At 41.0% G+C, this 21529-nt stretch overlaps 1 protein-coding gene across 2 annotated transcripts; it reads left to right on the forward strand.

Moving 5' to 3' along the window:
- The first annotated feature begins 12335 nt into the window (after nucleotides 1-12335).
- hlx1 (H2.0-like homeo box 1 (Drosophila)) lies at nucleotides 12336-16073 on the forward strand. Of its 2 annotated transcripts, none has more exons than XM_078405782.1 (4): nucleotides 12336-12906; nucleotides 13388-13552; nucleotides 14191-14378; nucleotides 15093-16073. In XM_078405782.1, the coding sequence occupies exons 1-4, from the start codon at nucleotides 12441-12443 to the stop codon at nucleotides 15414-15416; spliced, it is 1143 nt and encodes a 380-aa protein (XP_078261908.1). In that variant the 5' UTR covers nucleotides 12336-12440; the 3' UTR covers nucleotides 15417-16073. The 2 variants fall into 2 exon arrangements, with proteins under 2 accessions (XP_078261908.1, XP_078261909.1); XM_078405783.1 differs by having other exon boundaries at nucleotides 13388-13486; nucleotides 14194-14378.
- Nucleotides 16074-21529: the final 5456 nt, after the last annotated feature.

Genomic DNA, 21529 nt, shown 5'->3' on the forward strand with positions numbered 1-21529 from the left:
AAAAAGAATAATACAAAGCAAAACTTTTAAAATATTTAAGTGAGAAAATCATTAGATTTAACCCAATGTCCATCTGTTTTCTTGATTTATTATCTCGAAACTATACACTCAACTGATACAGTTCAGATTTTCAAACACTCAGAGATTCAATTTGAAAGCTCTGGGGATGTACGAATGTAGGGGTTGTCGGAATTGTTGCATGTAAATGTTACAAACTGTAGAAACTTGTGGTTATTTGGCAACCATAGTTGTCATCTTGAAAAGATTACCCTGCATCTTGAATTAGTTTTAACCTTATTTGAATGGTGAAAAACATATGTGATGCGAAGGTTTGTTCAGAGAATGCTGATGTCTGTGCGGTATGGATTTAATGGTGAAGCTGCTAGGCTTGGATACCAGATATTCCCATAGATACATTGTTTATACCAATAAAATTAAATCAGTAATTGCTCGCACAGACAGGTAGAAAAGCTGAGTTTTGCCCTCAAACTCGCAAAGGATTTGTTTCATAATTAAGAACATATTTAATACTAGCCAATATTTTGTTATGTGTTCGCCAACTTTTGTGGTCAGGTTAACTAAGGGGTAGTGCAGAAAGTTTAAAAAGTGCATATTATTCGCTGACAACAATTTTTCTTTCAAAATATTATTTCTCTGTATCCCCCTAATGTTACACTAATTTGTCTTATTCGAGTTGTTGAATATGCCCCATTAATATCTCAGCATACGTAATGTAAGAAAATAACTGCAGATGCTGGTACAAATCGACGGTATTTATTCACAAAATGCTGGAGTAACTCAGCAGGTCAGGCAGCATCTCAGGAGAGAAGGAATGGGTGACGTTTCGGGTCGAGACCCTTCTCAGAGTAATGTCACTTGCTCAGTTTACTTGGATGAAAGTTCAGAAAAATCTTGATTCTTTCTCAATTTTCCCTTTTTCAAAGAACAAAGTCAGATTTCAAGTGAATTCCAATTTCAGCTGAACTCAGCTTTCTTGGTCAAGTGCTCATGACTAAGCAGCTCTTCCTGTTCTTTTTGAAACAAAAATCCTAAGCCATCAGTAGATGAGAAAAAGCAAATCGGAAAACAACTGTGCTCTGTAAAATCCTGAACTCTGTCAGGCACCATTTGTGTCATAAGATAGCAAGAATGGATATCCGACTTGGCCAAAGAAGCCTCTTGCCAACCTATGAATCATATTTATAATTGCATTCACAGATGAACAGAAAGATATGTTTCTCTTTGGGGCAAAAGCTGTAAGGAAAGCTCATAGTTTTAGTGGGATTAACCCATTGACTCTGTTTCTATTATTCTCATTAATTTTTGATTTTATTGCACTCTTTTATTTTATTTCCAAACTAGTTCATGCCACCCGACATCAGAACCATACTGAACAGCCTGTATACCATTGTTCTGAATGTTTTTTCCCCCCAAACTGTCTTTGAAGTAGAATTCCAGGATAAAGGAGAAAGTATGATTGGATAAATAATGCTAGAGCTGGATCAGAGTAGGGAAATTAGAAATCTGATTGAATGGTGCCAGAATAACAATGTAGTTCCCAAGGTCAGCAAGACTAAGGATCTGATTGTTGACTTTAGAAGAGAAAATTGGAGGATCCACGAACCTATAAATAAATCGGTATTTATCGGGAGGCACGGTGGCGCAGCGGTAGAGTTGCTGCCTTACAGCGCTTGCAGTGCCAGAGACCTGGGTTCGATCCCGACTACGGGTGCTGTCTGTACAGAGTTTGTACATTCTCCCCGTGATTGTGTGAGTCTTCTCCAAGATCTTCGGTTTCCCCCCACACTCCAAGGTTGTACTGGTATGTGGGTTAATTGGCTTGGTGCATGTGTAAAAAATTGTTCCTAGTGTGTGTAGGATAGCGTTAATGTGCGGGGATCGCTGGTCGGTGCGGACTTGGTGCGCCGAAGGGCCTGTTTCCACGCTGTATCTCGAAACTAAACTAAACTATCTTCATCGATGGATTGGTGATGGAGAGATTCAACAACTTTAAGTTCCAGGGTGTGTAAAATCTCTGAAGATTTGTTCAAAGTCCAACATATTGATAAAATTATAAAGAAAGTCCATTAATGCCTCTGCTTCTTTAGAAGATTGAGATTCAATATGTCAACAAATACTCTCCTGAAGAAGGGTCTCAACCTGAAACATCACCCGTTCCCTCTCTCCTAGATGCTGCCTGACCTGCTGAGTTACTTCAGCATTTTGTAATACTCTCCTGAAGTTCTACAGGTGTACAGGAGAGAGCAGAATGACCAGTTACATTACTGTCATGGCAACGTAAACGCATAGGGACAAAGGAGATTACAAAGAGTGGTAACAATGTCTGGTCCATTATGGTCACTGGTCTCCTCACCATCAAAGGGATCAATAAGAGGGGCTGCCTCCAAAAGGCAGACAGCATCATCAGAGATCCACAATTCCCAACTCTACCATTGGGAAGAAGATTTCAGAGTTTGAAAACCATGACCAACAGGATCAAGAATAGCTTCTTCCCAACAAGCATTAGGCTCTTCTACACTGCACAACGTTAACAAACTATGAACGATGGACTTTCTTTGGTTGCACTAGGACTTTTAGCAGTAGTATTGGGTTTAATGATTTATTGATTTTTTTGTTTTTATATATGTGTTTTCTGTTTACAGGCCTGTTATGCTATTGCAAATTAGAATTTAATTGTTCTCTTGTCGGTACATATGACAATTAAACATTCTTGACCCTTGACTCTTAATCTTCAAATCAGGATAGTGTGTGACTCACAGGGGAATTAACAAGTGTGTTCGACAAGGAGATTGCTCTGTCACGAACAATGTTGGATTTCTTCCATGTTATTGTACACCATTACAAACACCTGATGTATATTTTGTCACAGTATTGGCCTGTGTCTTGCAGATTAAGAAAATACATTGTGTAGTTAGTAGTTAAGAGTATCCAATCTCTGTTGTAGTAGGCATGTCCAGTTAAATATCTTGTCATTAGTGATCTCCCAGATATAGAAACTGACAAGATTTGGTGCTGGTAGCACCGCTGAATTTGAGAAGTTTGAGTAAGTGAAAAGGAGCTGATTTGGTATTTTTAATCTAGGCAACGACCAATGATTAGTTCATTCGATTTACATAGCCTATATGCTACTTGGCCAGCTTTGCTTGGCATAAGCTCCTTGATATTTGGAGATGTGAACAGATCTGAATGTTGTGAAAATTGGCTCCATTAACCTTGATTATATTATGGAAGGAAAAATCAGTAGAACGGCTGAAAATGCCTGAGCCACAAACTTTGGCAGAGGCAATTTTAGGCTTCAAACATTGAATTCCGCGTTCCCTGCGATTCACACGAACATCTTTGCTGGTGCTATTTGATAACATGCACAGTTAAATGCTGTACAGGTATTGAGAAAACTTAACTGTCTTGTCATGAAATGGATTACTTGTTTGAATCTTAAATATTTTCCTAAGAATTGGCCCAAGATCTTTTACATTTCTTTTTCTATTTGGCATTGATATTTTTTCTAAATTCTTTTAATAAAACATTATCACTGATGGGAAATAAAACCACATGTTTATGTTTTGATAACAAACTAATCAGCTGAAAATGGTGTTTTCTAGGAGGTAATGAGGAATATCAACAAACCATGTTTCTATTAATGAAGCATTTTAAATCAGAACTTATAAGTGGATCTTTTGTAATGATGACTTTGGTAATTTCTAAGTTCACATCATTTTTATTGAAAAGGAAGACTTCAGTTTAAGACAGAAAATATTGGAGATACTCAGTGGATCAGGCAGCATCTCTGGAGAACGTGGATAGGTGATGTTTTGGATCAGGACCCTACTTTTTCCAGACACCCTACTTTCACCTATCCATGTTCTCCAGAGATGCTGCCTGACCTGCTGGGTTACTCCAGCTTTTTGTGTATTTCTTTAGGTAACCAGCATCTACAGTTCATTGTTACTACTGTTCAGCCCATCTTTAAATATTTCCACTATTCTCCTTGATACCCTGCTCAACCACTTTAACTATTTGTTAATTGGCTACAGGATTTTCATGACTGCTATAAGGCCTGAAAATCTATAGGGAATGTAGATCACACTGTAGGAAGTTGTATCCAATGTTGTTAGCCTTTGAATGAAGAAACAAAGAACTGCAGATGCTGCTTTATACCCGACGTGGACACAATGTGCTGGAGTAACTCAGGGAGTCAAGCAGCATCTCCGCGGACCCTTTTTTCTCCTGAGATGCTGTCTGACTCGCTGAGTTACTCCAGCACTCTGTGTCTAGCATTTGAATGTATGTACCAACTATCACTGCTTAATTTGAATAAGTGTAGCAGATAACCTTTTTTCCAACGCATTTACTGTCTTGCACAGTTCGATAGCAACACCCAGATATACCTCCCTTCAAGGCTGACATTGTCAGGCGAGTAAAATGCAATTTTGATATTTGTGGAAAAGTTACGAAAGTACATTGAGAGATAATTTCCTGTCATAATTGATCATGCCAAGAGAGATTTCAATTCCCCCAAAACCCCCACTTTCTCACCAAGCCACCAGACAGCTTGAGTCTCGCACATGACTTGGGATCCAAGAACATCATATATTAACTGTGTGGCTCTGTGGACCACCTTCTGCTCATCACCTTTGTTCCTCACTGCATAATTTGGAAGTGTGATGGAATATGTCATGTTTTTTTGAGCTCAAGGGGTTCAGCATTCTTTGGCTATGCCCTCGTCATTGGTTGAACATCGTGAGTTTTTGGAAACTTTGAACTCTCTCAGAGCTTTGTCATGGTTGTTTCATGATAGAAACATAGAAACATAGAAAATAGGTGCAGGAGTAGGCCATTCGGCCCTTCGAGCCTGCACCGCCATTCAATATGATCATGGCTGATCATCCAGCTCAGTAGCCCGTACCTGCCTTCTCTCCATACCCCCTGATCCCTTTAGCAAAAAGGGCCACATCTAACTCCCTCTTAAATATAGCCAATGAACTGGCCTCAACTACCTTCTGTGGCAGAGAATTCCACAGACTCACCACTCTCTGTGTGAAGAAATGTTTTCTCATCTCGGTCCTAAAAGACTTCCCCCTTATCCTTAAGCTGTGACCCCTGGTTCTGGTGATAGTAAAGAATGTAACTTGCATCTTTTCAAAAGGAAAGCACAAAGTGCTGGGTATCTCAGTGGGTCAGGCAACACATGTGGAGCGAATGGACAGAAGATGTTTCACGTCAGGATCCTTCTTCACATCCCCTTTCCCTTTCCTTACACCATTCTTCCCAGGCAACTGAACCACCCTATCACCAATTAGAGAGTGGTCCTGACCTACCATCTACTCATTGGAGACCACTGGAGACCAATCTTTAATCAGACTTTACTGGTCTTTATCTTGCACTAAACATTATTCCCTTTATCCTGTATCTTTACACTGTGGACAGCTCGATGGTAATCATGCATAGTCTTTCCACTGACTGGCTAGCATACAACAAAAAAAGCTTTTCAATGGTACACGTGACAATAAACTAAACTAAACTAATTTTCACTTGTCCATGCTAAATGTTGCATTTTTTTGCTTAGATGAAAAATTATACCAAGTACCTACTTGCTGGGCGAATCTGAGCTCTCCATTGCCAACCAATTTAATTCTCCATTCCACCCTATTGGACTGTGGCCTCTTGGACTGTCCATCTGCATCAAATTGTAGAAATTTGGATCAATCAGATATGGATTGCAATTAATGAGAAGAACATGTATGTGCCGATAGAAACAAAATGCTGGAGTAACTCAGCGGGACAGGCAGCATCTCTGGAGAGAAGGAATGGATGACGTTTTGGGTCGAGGCCCTTCTTCAGACTTCAGACCCGAAACGTCACCCATTCCTTCTCTCCAGAGATGCTGCCTGTCCCGCTGAGTTACTCCAGCATTTTGTGTCTATCTTCGGTGTAAACCAGCATCTGCAGTTCATTCCGATGCATGCATGTGTTGATATCTGACTGAATATCAGAAAAAAAACCCCAGCATGAATTAGCTGGCTAGGCAAACCTTTACTTTTATTCAGGCACAATGGAGAGTACTGTAATCAAACCACAAATTAAATAACATAAATTTGAACTAGCTTGGTGGACTGAGGCCAAAGGAAATTAAAAGATTCTGGAATTTAAAAAAACATAACTCTGGAAGACTTTCATTTCACTGCACATCCTGTATGTGTATGTGACAAATAAACTTGACTTGAAGAAGCAGCGGTCGTGCAGCATCTGTGGAGGCAAAGGGAGCAGGTCGGCGCTGTGGACGGTGATCCTGCCTCGAGACTAGTGGCGTGCTGCATGTTTTACACCTGGTTGTTTTGCCAAATAACATTAAAATCAAGAGCGAACTTCATCACTACACAAGTGGAGGGAAGCACAAAATAGGAAAAACGATTCTACGATGTAAAATAATCAGCAGCAGAGGATATACAATTTTTCTGTTAAATAATTGGTGATTTCTGTATAAATCTATTTGACTGAATGCTAATGATTTAAGCATATGGGAATACCTGACCTATTCCCAACCCCATCGTTTACCGGGATGTCTGGGTGAAAGGGGAATATAAGTACATGCAAACAGAGAGGGGGTGGGAAATCTTCCAGTTGTGTCTGATAGACTCCGATACGCAGCCTTTTGTTAAACTAATAACACATGCTGCCTGCTTACACAAGCGAAGAAAGTCGTCAATTTGAATGCAATGCAAGGCGCCTCCAAATATCTCAGCGCCTTGAGGCATAAGGCGGTCTCGTAAGACGCAATGAACCCTGCTCGTGTGTGGCAAGGTGCGAAGAGACAGAAGAGACTTGAATCTGATGCTTGAATCTGTGGTGAAACGCCAACTGCGGGAGGAACTCAGTGGGCCAGGCAGCATCTGCGGAGGCAGAGAGTTGGCTGATGCTTCAGTTGGAGACCCTACACCAATCCTGATGCTGCGTTTGGACCCGAAGCGCCTACTGTCCCTTGGCCTCCGCAGATGCTACCTGACCCGGTGAGTTCCTCCAGCGGTGTGTGTGGTTTTTCGCCGTACTTTAATTGCACAGAAGACTCGTTTGCAAATTTCCACACAAAGAATCTCAAAGCACCACAGCCATCGTTTCTGAAATGATCTCAAATTGCATGCACGTTGGATTGAAGACCAGGCTACCTACCAAATGGGAAGAGGGGGCGGAAGTTTTTCCTCTTGCATAGATTCGCAATTGGAAGTCATTGGCCCAAGACCCGTCTATGAAAGAGAATGACGCGATCTGTTCGCAGTGGTATCAGGGAGGGGCAAAAAAAGCGCTTTGTCTATATATATATTCTTATTTCATTAATGCGGTTACCGCATTATATATATATATTTATATTTTTATTCTTACTTCATTAATGCGGTTGCAAAACAAAATAAAGCGCTTTTTTTTGCCCCTCCCTGATACGTGCCTTGATATATATATATATATATATATATGAAGGCACTTACTTATCCTGCCCGCCCCCCGCTTGGCTGCAGACTGTAACCGAAACACGAAGGAATGATGCACCCAAACCTTTCAAATATTTCCCTTCGAAGAGTCGACCTCCGAGATTTTTCGGTCTTTTGCATGAAGATGGAGCTGAGTTTAACAGCTGCCCGTCTCAGGGACTCGCTTCCTTGTCACCAGAATGGTTGCTGTTCATTTCACCTTTTCCTTTCAGTTTCTTTGGTCGCTCGGGTGACAACAAGCACAAGATCAGATTACCACTCGTTAGTAATGATTTGAAGAACTCATGAGGATTCCAATTTACCGCGAACCATCTCAAAGTCCTCGAAATAAAATGAACATTCTTGTACGTATTTCCGAAGCCGAGATTTCCCCGTATATTTTCCCCGCAAAACATCGTAGATAATTAATCACATTCAATCTCATCTCCAGAAGAATGGTTCTCTCCGACCTTTTCGTGGAAGTAATTCCGCTGAATATTTGGCACCTGATAGTATGGTGTATTAATGTAAGAAGCATTTACGAATTCCTTTGGGGGGGATACATTACATTGGTTAGCATTTACGAAGCACATAGTTTAACCATATTTTTGGGAGATGGATTATCAAGGGCCGCTCCATTAGTAACCGGGAAGAGACAGTTAAATTACCATGCTGCACAACTGCAAAACGTTTACCCAGCCTTGAAGAGGAAATGTGGTTTTTGTTCTTGAAGTCAAACAATTGTAAATCTACCTTATTCGCCTTTATGTTTGGTCAGAAAATGAGTTCCAAATGTAGCCAGTGAGGGAAAGGAGCCCGCACAACTTTGGAGCGATTCCACCTGCGGGGGCTCCAGGCTGCCTATAGGTGGCAATGTGCAGCTGTAAATCAGTCCCACTCTTTCTCCCCTTACCTTGACAGGACTGGAAACATCCAGCCATTTGCAAAAAGAAAACCCCAGCAAAAACCCATTCTCACTCCAGCAGACAACGCTGATTGCAGCTGCATTACATTCTGTTTCACAGGGTACATGCCGGACGGGCTACCGCTAAATTAATTACTCCATTAAGACAGTAAATGTTCAAATATTATTTTTCCATGGATATCTTGAATATAAACAAGTGGATTGTGAAGAAGGGTCGGGTCTCGACCCGAAACGTCACCCATTCCTTCTCTCCCGAGATGCTGCCTGACCTGCTGAGTTACTCCAGCATTTTGTGAATAAATACCTTCGATTTGTACCAGCATCTGCAGTTATCTTATATGGATTGTGAATTATTGATAATACTATACACTAAATCCAAGTTAATTCTGACTGGCTGATTGATTTACTTAATTAAATTTACATTTCTTAAAGATTTCCAGTGTTGCTGCAAGTTTAGGGCACGGAAGGGTCTCGACCCGAAACTTCACCCATCCCTTCTCTCCAGCGATGCTGTCTGGCCCGCTGAGTTACTCCAGCATTTTGTGCCTATCTTTGCTTCAACTTAAGAACGGTTCCAAACCTCGACTTAAAATTGTTATCACTGTGCAAGACCAAATTAAGAAGTTGGAAGAACAGGTCGACACCTACCGATGTAACCAACAACACTGGTGGAGTCGTGAATAGGAAAATGATCATGGGAAGATAAATAAATGGGCAGGTCTGATAAATAAATCAGTCTGAAGAAGGGTCTCGACCCGAAACGCCACCCATTCCTTCTCTCCTGAGATGCTGCCTGACCTGCTGAGTTACTCCAGCATTTTGTGAATAAATACCTTCGATTTGTACCAGCATCTGCAGTTATTTTTTTATAATAAATGGGCAGGTAGTCTGTAAGTGGATAGATAGAACGGGAAAGATCAGAGGGTGGGGTAGCTAGGCACTATTTGACTGAGTTTGATTTCTGTTAGGTCAAATGAACGATTTTAAGCAGGAATGTCGATCAGAATAAGTAGCTGTTACCTCCAACTTCGCATAATAAAATATATATCTGTAACAGCCATCTTTTTGCATAGAATTGTCCCATGTCTGTCTTAGCGGCCTCTAAATGACTGAGATATTTCTTTTTACAGCACCGCCGCACCTGAAACAACTGTGTAGCTCGGTGCCCGCTGAGTTGCTTCTCCATCATTTTCCCCGTATTGTTGTGTCTGTGTGAACGAGCGCAGAGATTCATTGCGCTATACGCGTCCCGGAAAAAAAGTGTCACTAGAATATTCTAAATGTATCTTGGGCCAAAGAGAATCTTCCGGGACTAATCATTCCCAAATAATATGACTTATTGTGTTTACTGCTTCGCCGAAAACCACCCAGAGTTATAACCATGAATTAGAATTACGATTATATAAAATAAACAATTTATCATTTCTAATTGTGTCCCAACATTTAGGATAATGGGTGTTTGAAAGTAAAATCCTGTGGCTATTTATTGCGTGAAATAGATTGCACTGCACAAGACACGAGAATTGGACCAATACAGCTGAAAGAAGAAACTTCACCATCTGTCCTGCTGTTACTTTGCGCTGTTTTCACTGCACAAGAAACAAATTGCGCTTTGACAATGCATTGCAAACAGATATTTCCAGGTCAATAAACTGTTTACGCTAAAAGAGGCATTTTTAGTGAAATGCAATTTAAAGACACTTTGAAGTGAAGATAAAATTGAATACTTCCCTTTCACCATGTTGACTTATTTCTTACAATATATATATAAAGACATTTTAAAGAAAATCTGATAATAATAACAATTATATATATATATATATATATATATATATATAATATTATATATATATAATTGTTCAATTTCTTTAAGATTTAAGATTTTCTTTAAAATTTCTTCATATATATATATTGTAAGAAATAATTGGAAGAAATTATATATATATAATTGTTCAGTTTCTTTATATATATATAATTATATATATATATATATTTGTTCAATTTCTTTAAGATTTGGGATTCTGTTATTCTATGCACAATCTGGGGTCAACAGGGACCAAAACTGGGGTCAAAAGTGGATTTTTTTTTGTTCAAAGGATTGAGATCGGACCGGTCACGTTTATTTCCCTGTGTTTTTTTTTCTGAGGCATTTTCATGTACCGGAGCGGATTTGCGTCACAAGTACAACTTGCGAGACGAGATAAAGTTGCACAAATATTGAAAACGGAAGTTCTACCAGTCATTATAAAGTTTTTCTCCGGAAGAAATAATGATTTTTGCTGTATCCTAAAATACTAAACGGGCTCTATTTTAAGAAAATCTAACAGGCATATCCGCTCATTTACTTCGCGTTTAAGCACATCAAAACAGGATGGCTATCAACGATGTGAACTTAATAGAGCTCGACATTTCCTCCACTGTGAAGACTGGTCGAGGGGAAAACAGTCTCTATATATTTGTCGTTTAAACAAATACTTAAGAATGTACTGAGGATACATAAAGCAAGGTGCTTTCCATTGTTATATAAACCCATGAAAATAACTCGTTTGTAATTGGTATTGTCATTAAACCTATTGCAGGGGTTTAAGGTTAGAAGTCCAGGCCAATTGCGTACTTTTCAATAATATACTATTGTTACAACGTCAATTGCAGGAGGTTAAGGTTAAATGCAGATCAGCTGCATTGTGAGTGGGGTTAGGAGGCGGCTTTTTGGGGGGGGGGGGGGCACAGACGTATTTAAAATATGGAAAATACCTACATATGCTCTTACAGCAGGAAGAGCCATATCAGACAGCTTTCTGGTATCGAACATCCCTAAATAATTAATTGTATCCAAACTTTTAAAATGCCACGTTTCAGGCTAATTTGTTCACAACTTAAAAATATATATTTTTTCGTTTTTCTCTATTCCAAAAGACTCTGTGTTGAGAGGCGACTTCGAGTACACTAACTATTCACTCTCTCCAGTTTAATTTAGTTTCGTTTAGTTTAGTTTAGTGTATTGTCACATGTATTGAGATACGGTGATTTTTTTGTTTGTCGTTGCATGCTATCCAGTCAGCGGAAAGACTGTACATTATTTCAATTAAGCCGTCCACAGTATATACAGATACAGGATAAAGGGAATAACCTCTAACCTCCTAAGATTCTGTTAAATTATTTTGAAACGTCGCATTGATTTTTTTTTTGGTCTTGTTAAATCATGCTGAGTATCATTCAACGCAGTTAAAAGTTATAAAGTTATAAAAGTTATAAAGTGGAAACAAAAAGAAAACATGAATATGAAACTCATATTGAAATCAATGCTTCTGTCTGTCTTTGATTCGTTGTGTTGTTGGGAGAATTCGCCTCACAATGTTTACATAGAAACATAGAAAATAGGTGCAGGAGTAGGCCATTCGGCCCTTCGAGCCTGCACCACCATTCAATATGATCATGGCTGATCATCCCACTCAGTATCCCGTACCCGCCTTCTCTCCATACCCCCTGATCCCTTTAGCCACAAGGGCCACATCTAACTCCCTCTTAAATATAGCCAATGAACTGGCCTCAACTACCTACTGTGGCAGAGAATTCCACAGATTCACCACTCTCTGTGTGAAAATCATTCATTGGGAACTGCGACCAAATGTAATTACTGACGTGACTCTCATTGTTGCAATTGCGTGAGTCAAAAAAAAGACTTGAAGTTAATGCTGCTGGCAGTGAATCACGACTTTGCAGGCTGACAGTAGTGGGGCTTGAGTTGCAGCTGCGGTGCGAGGGGCGGGGCGGGGCGGGGCAGGGCAGGCAGCTCTGGGCCTCTCTGTACCATTGGGTGCGCTGGGAGCGCTCGCAGCCAATCTCGGTTGAACAGTGGCAAGTTCTTCCCAAGCCCTACTTGAACTCTGCCAAATGTGCAGATGAGTTTTAGGAAAGTTTCGAGTTCGCAAAGTCAAGTTCCCTTCCCCTCCCCCAAAAGCAGTCTATTTTAGATCGAATCTTTGCATCCTAGTTGTTAAAAATAAAAGCAAAGCGAGGGGGACGTTTGCACCATGTACACCGCAGGACTAGCTCCGTACTACGCCAGTAATTTCAGCCTCTGGTCTGCCTACTGCTCGAATGGCCTGTTGGATTCGGTGAAGAAGCCTTCGTTTTGCATCGCCGACATTCTGCATCTGAGCGACAGCGAGAACATGCCGACCGGCCCGCCGTCTCTGGCAGGGTCATCTGCCATCGTGGCTCACATGAGCGGACACCACAGCTTACAGCCGCCGGGCTCCCCTCTGCGCCCCACGCCCGTCGCCCTGGAGCATCTGGGCGGCTTCGCTCAGAGACCTTCGCCGGCCTCCCCCTACCATCGGGCGCCGGCCATCTGCGCTTCGTCGCCCCGGCTCCAGCTGGCGGCCGGCTCGGTGCATCAGCTTCCCGCACCCTCCAGCAAGGACCTTAAGTTCGGCATCGACCGCATCCTGTCCGCCGACACTGACTTTAAAATCAAGGAGTGCAGCACTTTACGAGGTAAGGCAAATCTACGGACAAACTCTCTCTCTCTGCGTCCACAGCAAAGCTGCATCAAAGCGACACGCTCATTTCACAGTGTAAAGAACAATTCTAATCGTTCTAATTTTACAGTGTAAAGTCCGCTATGAATTGGTTGGGGAATTGATGGGAAATCTCGCACTGTTTACCGCTTTAGAGTCACACCATCAGTTTTTAATCGCTGCTCATGCAATTCATTTTGCGTGTGTGCAAAGCGTGTGGGCGGATTGCTTGGGATGTAACAAGTTACAGGAGTCAGTCAAATGCACATCGGTGGTGCGTCTTGCCATTGTCGGTGTCTCCGTATCACAAGTTTCAGCTTAATTAATTGCTAAGTGGATGTTTCGGACAGCGAGAGTTAAGGTAGCCATTGTATTATGAATGAACAGGACTGAACTTAAGACGACCACTACCTGCCAGCAGCGTGCCCACATAACCTGCTCCCCGTTTACCGTTGCAGATCTCACCTCTCTCATGTGCCCAGGTCGGCGGCCTGGACTCCACCTCTCCGTGCACAGTTCTGCCAACCAGTTCTTTGCGTCGCTGGACACTGGACTTGGTGAGCCTCCCTCTGTTATGAACTCCAGAAGCTCGCACCAGCAACATTATCAGGATTCTTTTCCAGGTTAATAGCCTTAATTCGTCAATTTTCGCCACAGACAAAATAAAATCTACATCAGCCGCTCTGGTTAAAATATCTTCACTTTAGAAGACGGCGTGTGTGTATTCCTCATTTTGTATCTGTATTTAATCTCAAGAAATTAACTGAATAAATATGAGGATAACAAGGTTAACGTCACCTCTCAATAAATTCATGGGACCCACAGGCCTTTTAACCTCCTATTTCTGGCCTATTTAACGTCCATGTTGTGATTTATTACAACAATAAACTAATGATTCCAGCCATTTCAACCCCGCATGTAGTGCAATGCAATAATATTCTAAAGATGATCCCAACCGATGAGTTATCTATAAGGACAAGCAGAGTAAAACGCGCTCAAAATCAGCGCTCGTTCGGTTTGCCAAAATCAGCGCTCGTTCGGTTTGCCAAAATCAGCGCTCGTTCGGACTGTCCAACTGCACATTTAAGTTCCTGACTCCCGAAAATAGCCAAAAAGGCATTGCTCGTTCTAATTATTAGCCATCGGTAAACTTCAAATAAATTAGGCATCATATTTCTAAGATAAAAATAGCTTTGGTTTGTTGCAGAAGTAGGGCAGAACTTGCAACATTAACTCTGATGCAACGCTTCATTTTAACTAGCAGGGCCTTACGCTGTTCTGACGAAAGACACAATGCCGCAGACGTACAAAAGGAAGCGGTCTTGGTCCAGAGCTGTATTCTCCAATCTGCAGAGAAAGGGTCTCGAGAAAAGATTTGAGATTCAGAAGTATGTGACTAAGCCTGATCGGAAGCAACTGGCGGCGATGCTGGGGTTGACAGACGCGCAGGTTAGTGTTTGAAGCAGGTATTGATTCAATGCAATAAATCGATCAGCAGCGACTGTATGAAAAATACTTTAAAAATTGTTACAAAAATGCATTATAAAATTGGAGGAAGGCAATTCAAAAACAAACAATGCGGAAATCGCCGTGAGCACACCAGTTAGGTGAAGAACCCAATTTGGGGTGTGTTTTCATGCGGGCTGTTGACCTGAAGTTAGTGCCCACCATTTGATTATTTGCGTGGACAGTGCCATCTCCTATTAATAAAGGTGCAACGCAGCTCTCTTGAAATTGCTAAAGGGTGACCACACTGCTTTATGGAGTTATAAAGCTCTTCGCATAGAGGAAGTGGTGACTTAGGCAAAAACGAAGGCAGTGTTTTGTAACCCGGGGACACGCGAGGGCCTTCATCTGAAGCTGAAACCGGTCTTGTGCTACGGGCTGAGCAGACGGGAAGGGGAAAAAATCCATGTACAGAACGGTGTTTTTATTAAGTGTTTCTTTTGTAAGTATAAGAAAATAACTGCAGATGCTGGTACAAATCGCAGGTATTTATTCACAAAATGTTGGAGTAACTCAGCAGGCCAGGCAGCATCTCAGGAGAGAAGGAATGGGTGACGTTTCGGGTCGAGACCCTTCTTCAGTCTGAGTTACTCCAGCATTTTGTGAATAAATTTATTTTGTAAGTGGCTGACTTTTTGCCCTTTCTTCTCTCGCTAGGTGAAAGTGTGGTTTCAAAACCGGCGGATGAAGTGGAGGCACTCGAAGGAAGCTCAGGCACAGAAGGATAAGGAGAAGGAAGCAGTGGAGAAGCCAGCCTCTGTGGAGGGAGAACAGCGAGTGAGGGACAATCAGAGCGACAGTGAGAAAAGTGACTCTGAATCCACTGACCTGAACGAGAAAGACATCGAGGTGAACGACGCAGCAGAACTCAAGACCACCGTCATTAGATCGGGTCTCGGTCCCTTAAGTACTGCAATACCACAGCAAAGCCTCACGCCCGAACCAAGTGCCCCGGCGTCTCCAACGCAAATCTTGCTATAAATGTGAACATTATTTTACCACCCCCTCTCCAAAGGGATTCCCACGAGGTAAAGGACATTTCAGAAGAAAATAATAAGTTATATTATTGCGAAAGGAAGTCGAAAAGAGATCGCACTCAACTTCCTACTTGTAAATTGCAAATATGTAAATATTATTTTGAGACTTGAAATCGTATGTCTTGTTTTAAAAAAAAAGATCTCCTTGGAAAGTGAATATTCTTGTATTATAAGTTTTAGTGTTTTGATATTGATTTGCATTTGATTTTCATCAAATTTCATTTGATATTGATTTTCATAGCTGGATTTTTAGAGGCCCAGGATTTATAAACACCCACCACCTCGTTCGAGCTATCACTATGTATTAACATTCAGAATAACGAGTATTTGCTTTTTCAAGGTCTGTTTACCCAGTGATGTCCAATATTTTCTTTCAATGCCGGCTGATTCAAAATATTGCACTGATCGTAAATACATCTAATAAAATGGTTTACTGATTTAAAGGACGCTTCGTTGTACTAGTTGGCCTTTTACCATCTTATAATTTACTGCAAATATACCTTTACCTGACCGCCAAATTTATTATTAAAGGTTTCCCAATGTACAGTCGTACCTCGGACTTCCTCCGGATAATCTTTTTGCCTTTCTTTATGGATCACATCTCCCGTGTTATAAAATATAATTTAGCTTTAAAGGATCTGCATTAGCTATAGATAAATTTAAAATTGCTAACGCTTTAATTATGTTGACAGTTTAGCTTTCTCCTTTTTGTATTAGGTTTTATACAAGTGACTTGCACGTAGATTGTTCTATCCCCATTTATCATACAAACAGTAAAGGTGGCAGAGTTTGCCTTGGGATTTCTACTTTGCTAACTTGTATTTTCTAAATTATTTACTAACATCCACTTGAGTAGCAATTTGGATTAACTGTTAAATTATCCCCGTTTAAAGAAATCTCACATCATTTCCGTTGGTGCAGTTTCGACTGATAACTACATACAGGTACACTCCAAGTCAAAATGTAGAAGGGTCTCGACCCAAAACATCACCTATCCATGTTCTCCAGAGATGCTGCCGGACTTGCTGAGTTACTCCGGCACTTTGTGTCCTTTTTTTTTTACACACACTTTAAATCAATTGGATTCCCCCCCTCTATTTTAACAAACATTTCCTTCTCTTTAAAAAAAAGAGAGATCTGAAGGCGCCTTATCTTTAACCCATCTTTGTTAGGGTTGTCACCAGAGTGCTGTTTATTTAACTGGCCCGTGCCAGGTAGGCGCTGGTGACTGGATGCATTGGTTTGCCGCACGGCTCCATCGGGTTCAAAGGGTCCGATCTCCGCACCGACTCTTTGGATCCTTCACCTCGCCACACTCAAAGTATTCCAACTGCTCGTTGTTTCACATTTCAAGACAATAGCCTGCAACTCCAGTAGATTCACGCTGAGTCGTGGGGAGTGGAATAAGTATCCAGAAATTAACTGGATTTAAAACGAGTTATTTCGACAGTTCGTGATAACACGAAATGAGGTGTAATAGTTTAGTGTGCTCCCCCTCTTCCTTGTGAAGACTACCGTATCGTTTGCGATTTCTAACGATGGTCCACTAAGTGCAATAATTACATTTTATTAAGCATTCTCTTATTAACCTTTCACCATCCGATTGCTTCACAACGAATGAAAATAAGTTTAACGAGGAGTTAAAGCACAGGTTCGGAGTAAATAAACCCATAAGCCAGATGCCAGTTATGTCTTAATTGCATTTATCATCGTCCATAATTCGAATAATAAAGAAAACACTTCTGGAAAGACAATTTTCGCTGAATGTGATAAACTAATTGGCATTTTGGAACGCCGCCAACTTTATTCATTGGGGTTCATTGGAAGAATCCGTTGACAGACGACACAGGGAAAAAAACGTGAATGTAAATCGTTTAAATCCCACTTTCTTGGCTTTTCGCAATTTTCCAAATTAAATTTACAGAAGTGATATTGGTGCCTGTAGTTTAGTTTTTTTTAGCAGTCTGAAAATAATATATATCCTGAATCCTCTCTGGGGTCAGGCTGTATCCTGCGACTTCTCTTGATTCCTGGACCACATGTCTGCTACTGAGATCTGTCAACGTTAGCGAAATACTAAGAGTACGATTTACGACTTTTATAAAAAAACCCTAAAGAGTGAAGCAAACCACAAACATATCTTAAACGGATCGTTCTCATTTTAACGAGGAAAATTGTTGCAATGTATGTTACACGGATCGAGTGAGTCGTGCTCCAGATGACTGGTGCTAGGCTCAACTGTTTATTAAAAACTACTGTAACCTTAATAGAGTGACCCAGTGAGGATGTAGGTTGTAAGAAGTAGAGTAATGATCTTTCAGTCATAGCTCAGCACTATTGACTGTTTAGGAAAGAACTGCAGATGCTGGTTTAAATCGAAGGTGGACACAAAATGCTAAAGTAACTCAGCGGGTCCGAAGAAGGGTCTCGACCCGAAACGTCACACATTCCTTCTCTCCAGAGATGGTGCCGGCCCCGCTGAGTTACTCCAGCATTTTGTGTGTCGACTACTGACTGTTCATTCACTACACTGAGCTTTGAGGCATTGGAAAGTGCAAAATTAGTGTTTTTTAAATTTTTATTTTGAACTGGTTTTAAAACTGGCTCGAAGTTAGCTTATCTTACACGAACATAATTTTAAAACTATCTCTCTCATTGAAATATGCATTGCTTTCCAAAAATAAATAAATCATACGATCTCGATATTAAATGCAAATTGAAACAAGGCATTCTTGGAACATATGCATGACTTCCAATTCACCATAGCAAACGTCAACACAATACTTTCAGAATTACTCTTCCTGAATTTCACCCACTTTTGTTAGTACCGCAAGTGTTGAAATAATTTCTGCCAGCGTTATGCTTTTCTTGAATTCTTTGCCTAATTGGTACATGGAAAAGGATAAAGCGAGCTCTCAGCGACATTAAACAGTAAAAAACAGGTACTCTTGCATGCATTCGTTGTTACTGCGACAAGCATGTAAGCTTTGGTCCGAAACGACACCCATTCATTCCCCTTCTCTCCAGACATGCTGCCTGTCGCGCTGAGTTACTCCAGCTTTTTGTGTCTATCTTAATAGATAATAGACAATAGACAATAGGTGCAGGAGTAGGCCCTTCGGCCCTTCGAGCCAGGACCGCCACTCACTGTGATCATGGCTGATCATCCACAATCAGTACCCCGTTCCTGCGGGTTTAAACCAGCATCTGCAGTTCCTTCGTACCTACACAAGGTTCTATTTTATTGGTCTGGAAAAGCCGCTCGGTTTGTCCAGATTTGTTGATGTGACTCATTTTGGTCTGAGGAGGTATTAGTCATTGTGTTTCTCTCTTGTTATGTCTCTGCGTTCTAGTTACAGTAACATCATTTCGCACGGAGTTTCCTTTCGCAATAGAAGTTGTAATACATGTTTATAAAACGAGAAAGTACCACTTCTCCCTCCCCCCCCCTCACCCTGCTTGCTTGCCCTTTCTAGCGCATCCATTGCCCTCCCCAGCCACTGCAGTCATGAGCTCCGCATCACTCAACCGCTCAGAATAAGACTTCAGTTAGAGATGGTCAGCTATCATGGCCGTTGCCAGAGTGGTGACATGTATTCCTGCAAGGCATTGGGATTTAAAAAAAAAAAAGTTTTGCATCTGGGAGCTGCGATATCTAGCAGCAGAAGCGAAAGGGACTGGGTAAATCAACTCAGTAACAGAAGGAATTATTTCCACAGTAGACTGCCCCTTTGGACTAGCTGGCGTCCACCGAGACAGATCGTTACATCTGTAATGACAACGTTTGCTTCTCTCAGTAAATAAACGACCTTATTATTGCTGTTCAACGCTCATCAGAACTAATGACCGTTTACATTAAACATTTATTCACTTTTTAAAATAAACACCCGTTTATTAATATCAAATAATCCCACAGCAAATGTTTTGGCAAGGCAAATCAGTTACCAAGATTTTGCTTCTTAATTTAAGTATGAGTAGCCGCGAGGAGGGGAGAAAAATAATCAAATTTAAACCGATCTTTAAACTAACACTAGTCTTTTGTGATTTTTATGGAATATGGCATAAACTACGGAGGCCTTCCAGAGAACGGGGGACGTTTTTTCTATAAAAGTAGCACAAAAATGGGTTGAGTGTCGGATTGGATCTGAAACAGAGATCCTCATAAAGGCACCTTCAAGTTAATATAAAGATAGCAGCTATAGTGTGCGTCCAACGTTCAATCGTTTCTGCTTTATACAATATTCTATCACGCTGTACAATTAGTTGTCTTTATTTTTTTTAAATTGGCCATCATTGGTGACATTTAAATGCCTTATAAATTTTTTAAATGCCTTATAGAGATGAAACGTGGAGCAGCTAACCTCGTATATACATCTCGCCCTGGATGGGTGGATGGACAAAAGGAACTGGTCTCATTCTGAAGAATTGAGGGGCATTAGCAAAATAACACGCTTTGACATAACACAACGCACCAAATATTATATAGTAAATATGAATATAAAACGCAACAAGAATCCAGCTGAACTATTACGGGAACAGCATTAGATGGGTACATGAATTAATTTGTGTAGGAACTGCAGATGCTGGTTTACACCGAAGATAGACACAAAATGTTGCGATAACCCGAAACGTCACTCATCCCTTCTCTCCAGAGGTGCTGCCTGTCCCGCTGAGTTACTCCAGCGTTTTGTGTCCTTCGTACATTAATTAATTCCTTCAGTGGGTGAGAAATACAACAGGGCAGCTGTTGAAACGGCGTACATTCAAATGTAAAGGTTACAAGTGTAGGATCACATCCAAGGAATGGATTTCGATGCTTTAATTAAAGTGAACAAGCTAATAATGTTGAAGAATAGATTATATATGGTAACTGTGAATAAGTTTACTCGATCACTCAAATAATTTATTGTAAACTAATGGACATTATTACTACTTGATGGGCTGATGTGGTTTTTAAGGCAGCTGGGGCATTTTGACCTTTTGGTGGTACCGACATAGATCACGGCACACAGAGTGCCTGGCAGCGTTCTGAGATGATGCGTAGGTATTCAGAACGAGCCATAAACATACAATTACCTTGCTGCGTTTTTCTTGGCATCGTGCTATAAACAAATTGTCATTGTTGGAGAAAGGTTCTTGTCTGATTGATGTATCACCCGCCCTCGCATCGGACACAAACAAACCCGTAGCTCTCAGGCCCAGAGGAAAGTGGTCTCTTCCTTAAATATCTCTTCAAGCGCTGGGCGCAAAAGAGCTGGGGAATTTCACAAGCTGGTGGCTGGCTATCATCCTAATGAGCTCCATTAAGCTGATTATTGATCTGCAGTCTTTCCGTGAGGTCCGGTTGAAAGGGGGTGGGAGGGTCTCATGTGGAATGACAGTGAGTCCAGCCACCTGGGTATTCCGAATACACATCGTTGACTCAAGTCTGCTAATTAGGATTTCATGGGTCAAATGGTGGAATTAGAGCACGGTTTTGCCCATTCTTTTAAAGAAATCGCAACATCTGTAAGTAAGCTGGATAGTATGCGCTGGTTATGGACGCAACAGGAAAGTTCTGACAATATTTCATTTTAATCGGATACTCCAGTAGGAACACTTTGTACATAAATGCACACAGGGTATTAAACATTGTAATTATTCTGATTTCATAAAGAACAGGCAAATCTGGATATGTGCTCGGCACTTGATCATTTCGAAATAGACTTCATAATATTACAGCTATATCTTAATTGTAATGCAAAAATAATATTGGGGGGATACTTCTAGGAAACGCGAATATCTTATTAGATCGCTGATTCAGAGAGTTGAAAATAAACAAAAACCTGCAGATGCTGGAAATCTAAAATGAAAACAGAAGATGCCTGAAATACTCATCAGGTCAGACCGCATCTGTGGGGAAAGAAACAGGGGTCATTTTTTTTCTTCTGTCCCTTTTCTGTCCCGGGCATCCTCCACTGTCGAAGTGAGTGAGGCCAAACGCAAATTGGAGGAACAGCACCTCATATACCGCTTGGGCCGTAAGAATATTGATTTCTCTAACTTCAAGTAACCCTC

This window comes from Rhinoraja longicauda, chromosome 9 (assembly GCF_053455715.1).
Source record: "Rhinoraja longicauda isolate Sanriku21f chromosome 9, sRhiLon1.1, whole genome shotgun sequence".
Lineage (NCBI taxonomy): Eukaryota > Metazoa > Chordata > Chondrichthyes > Rajiformes > Arhynchobatidae > Rhinoraja > Rhinoraja longicauda.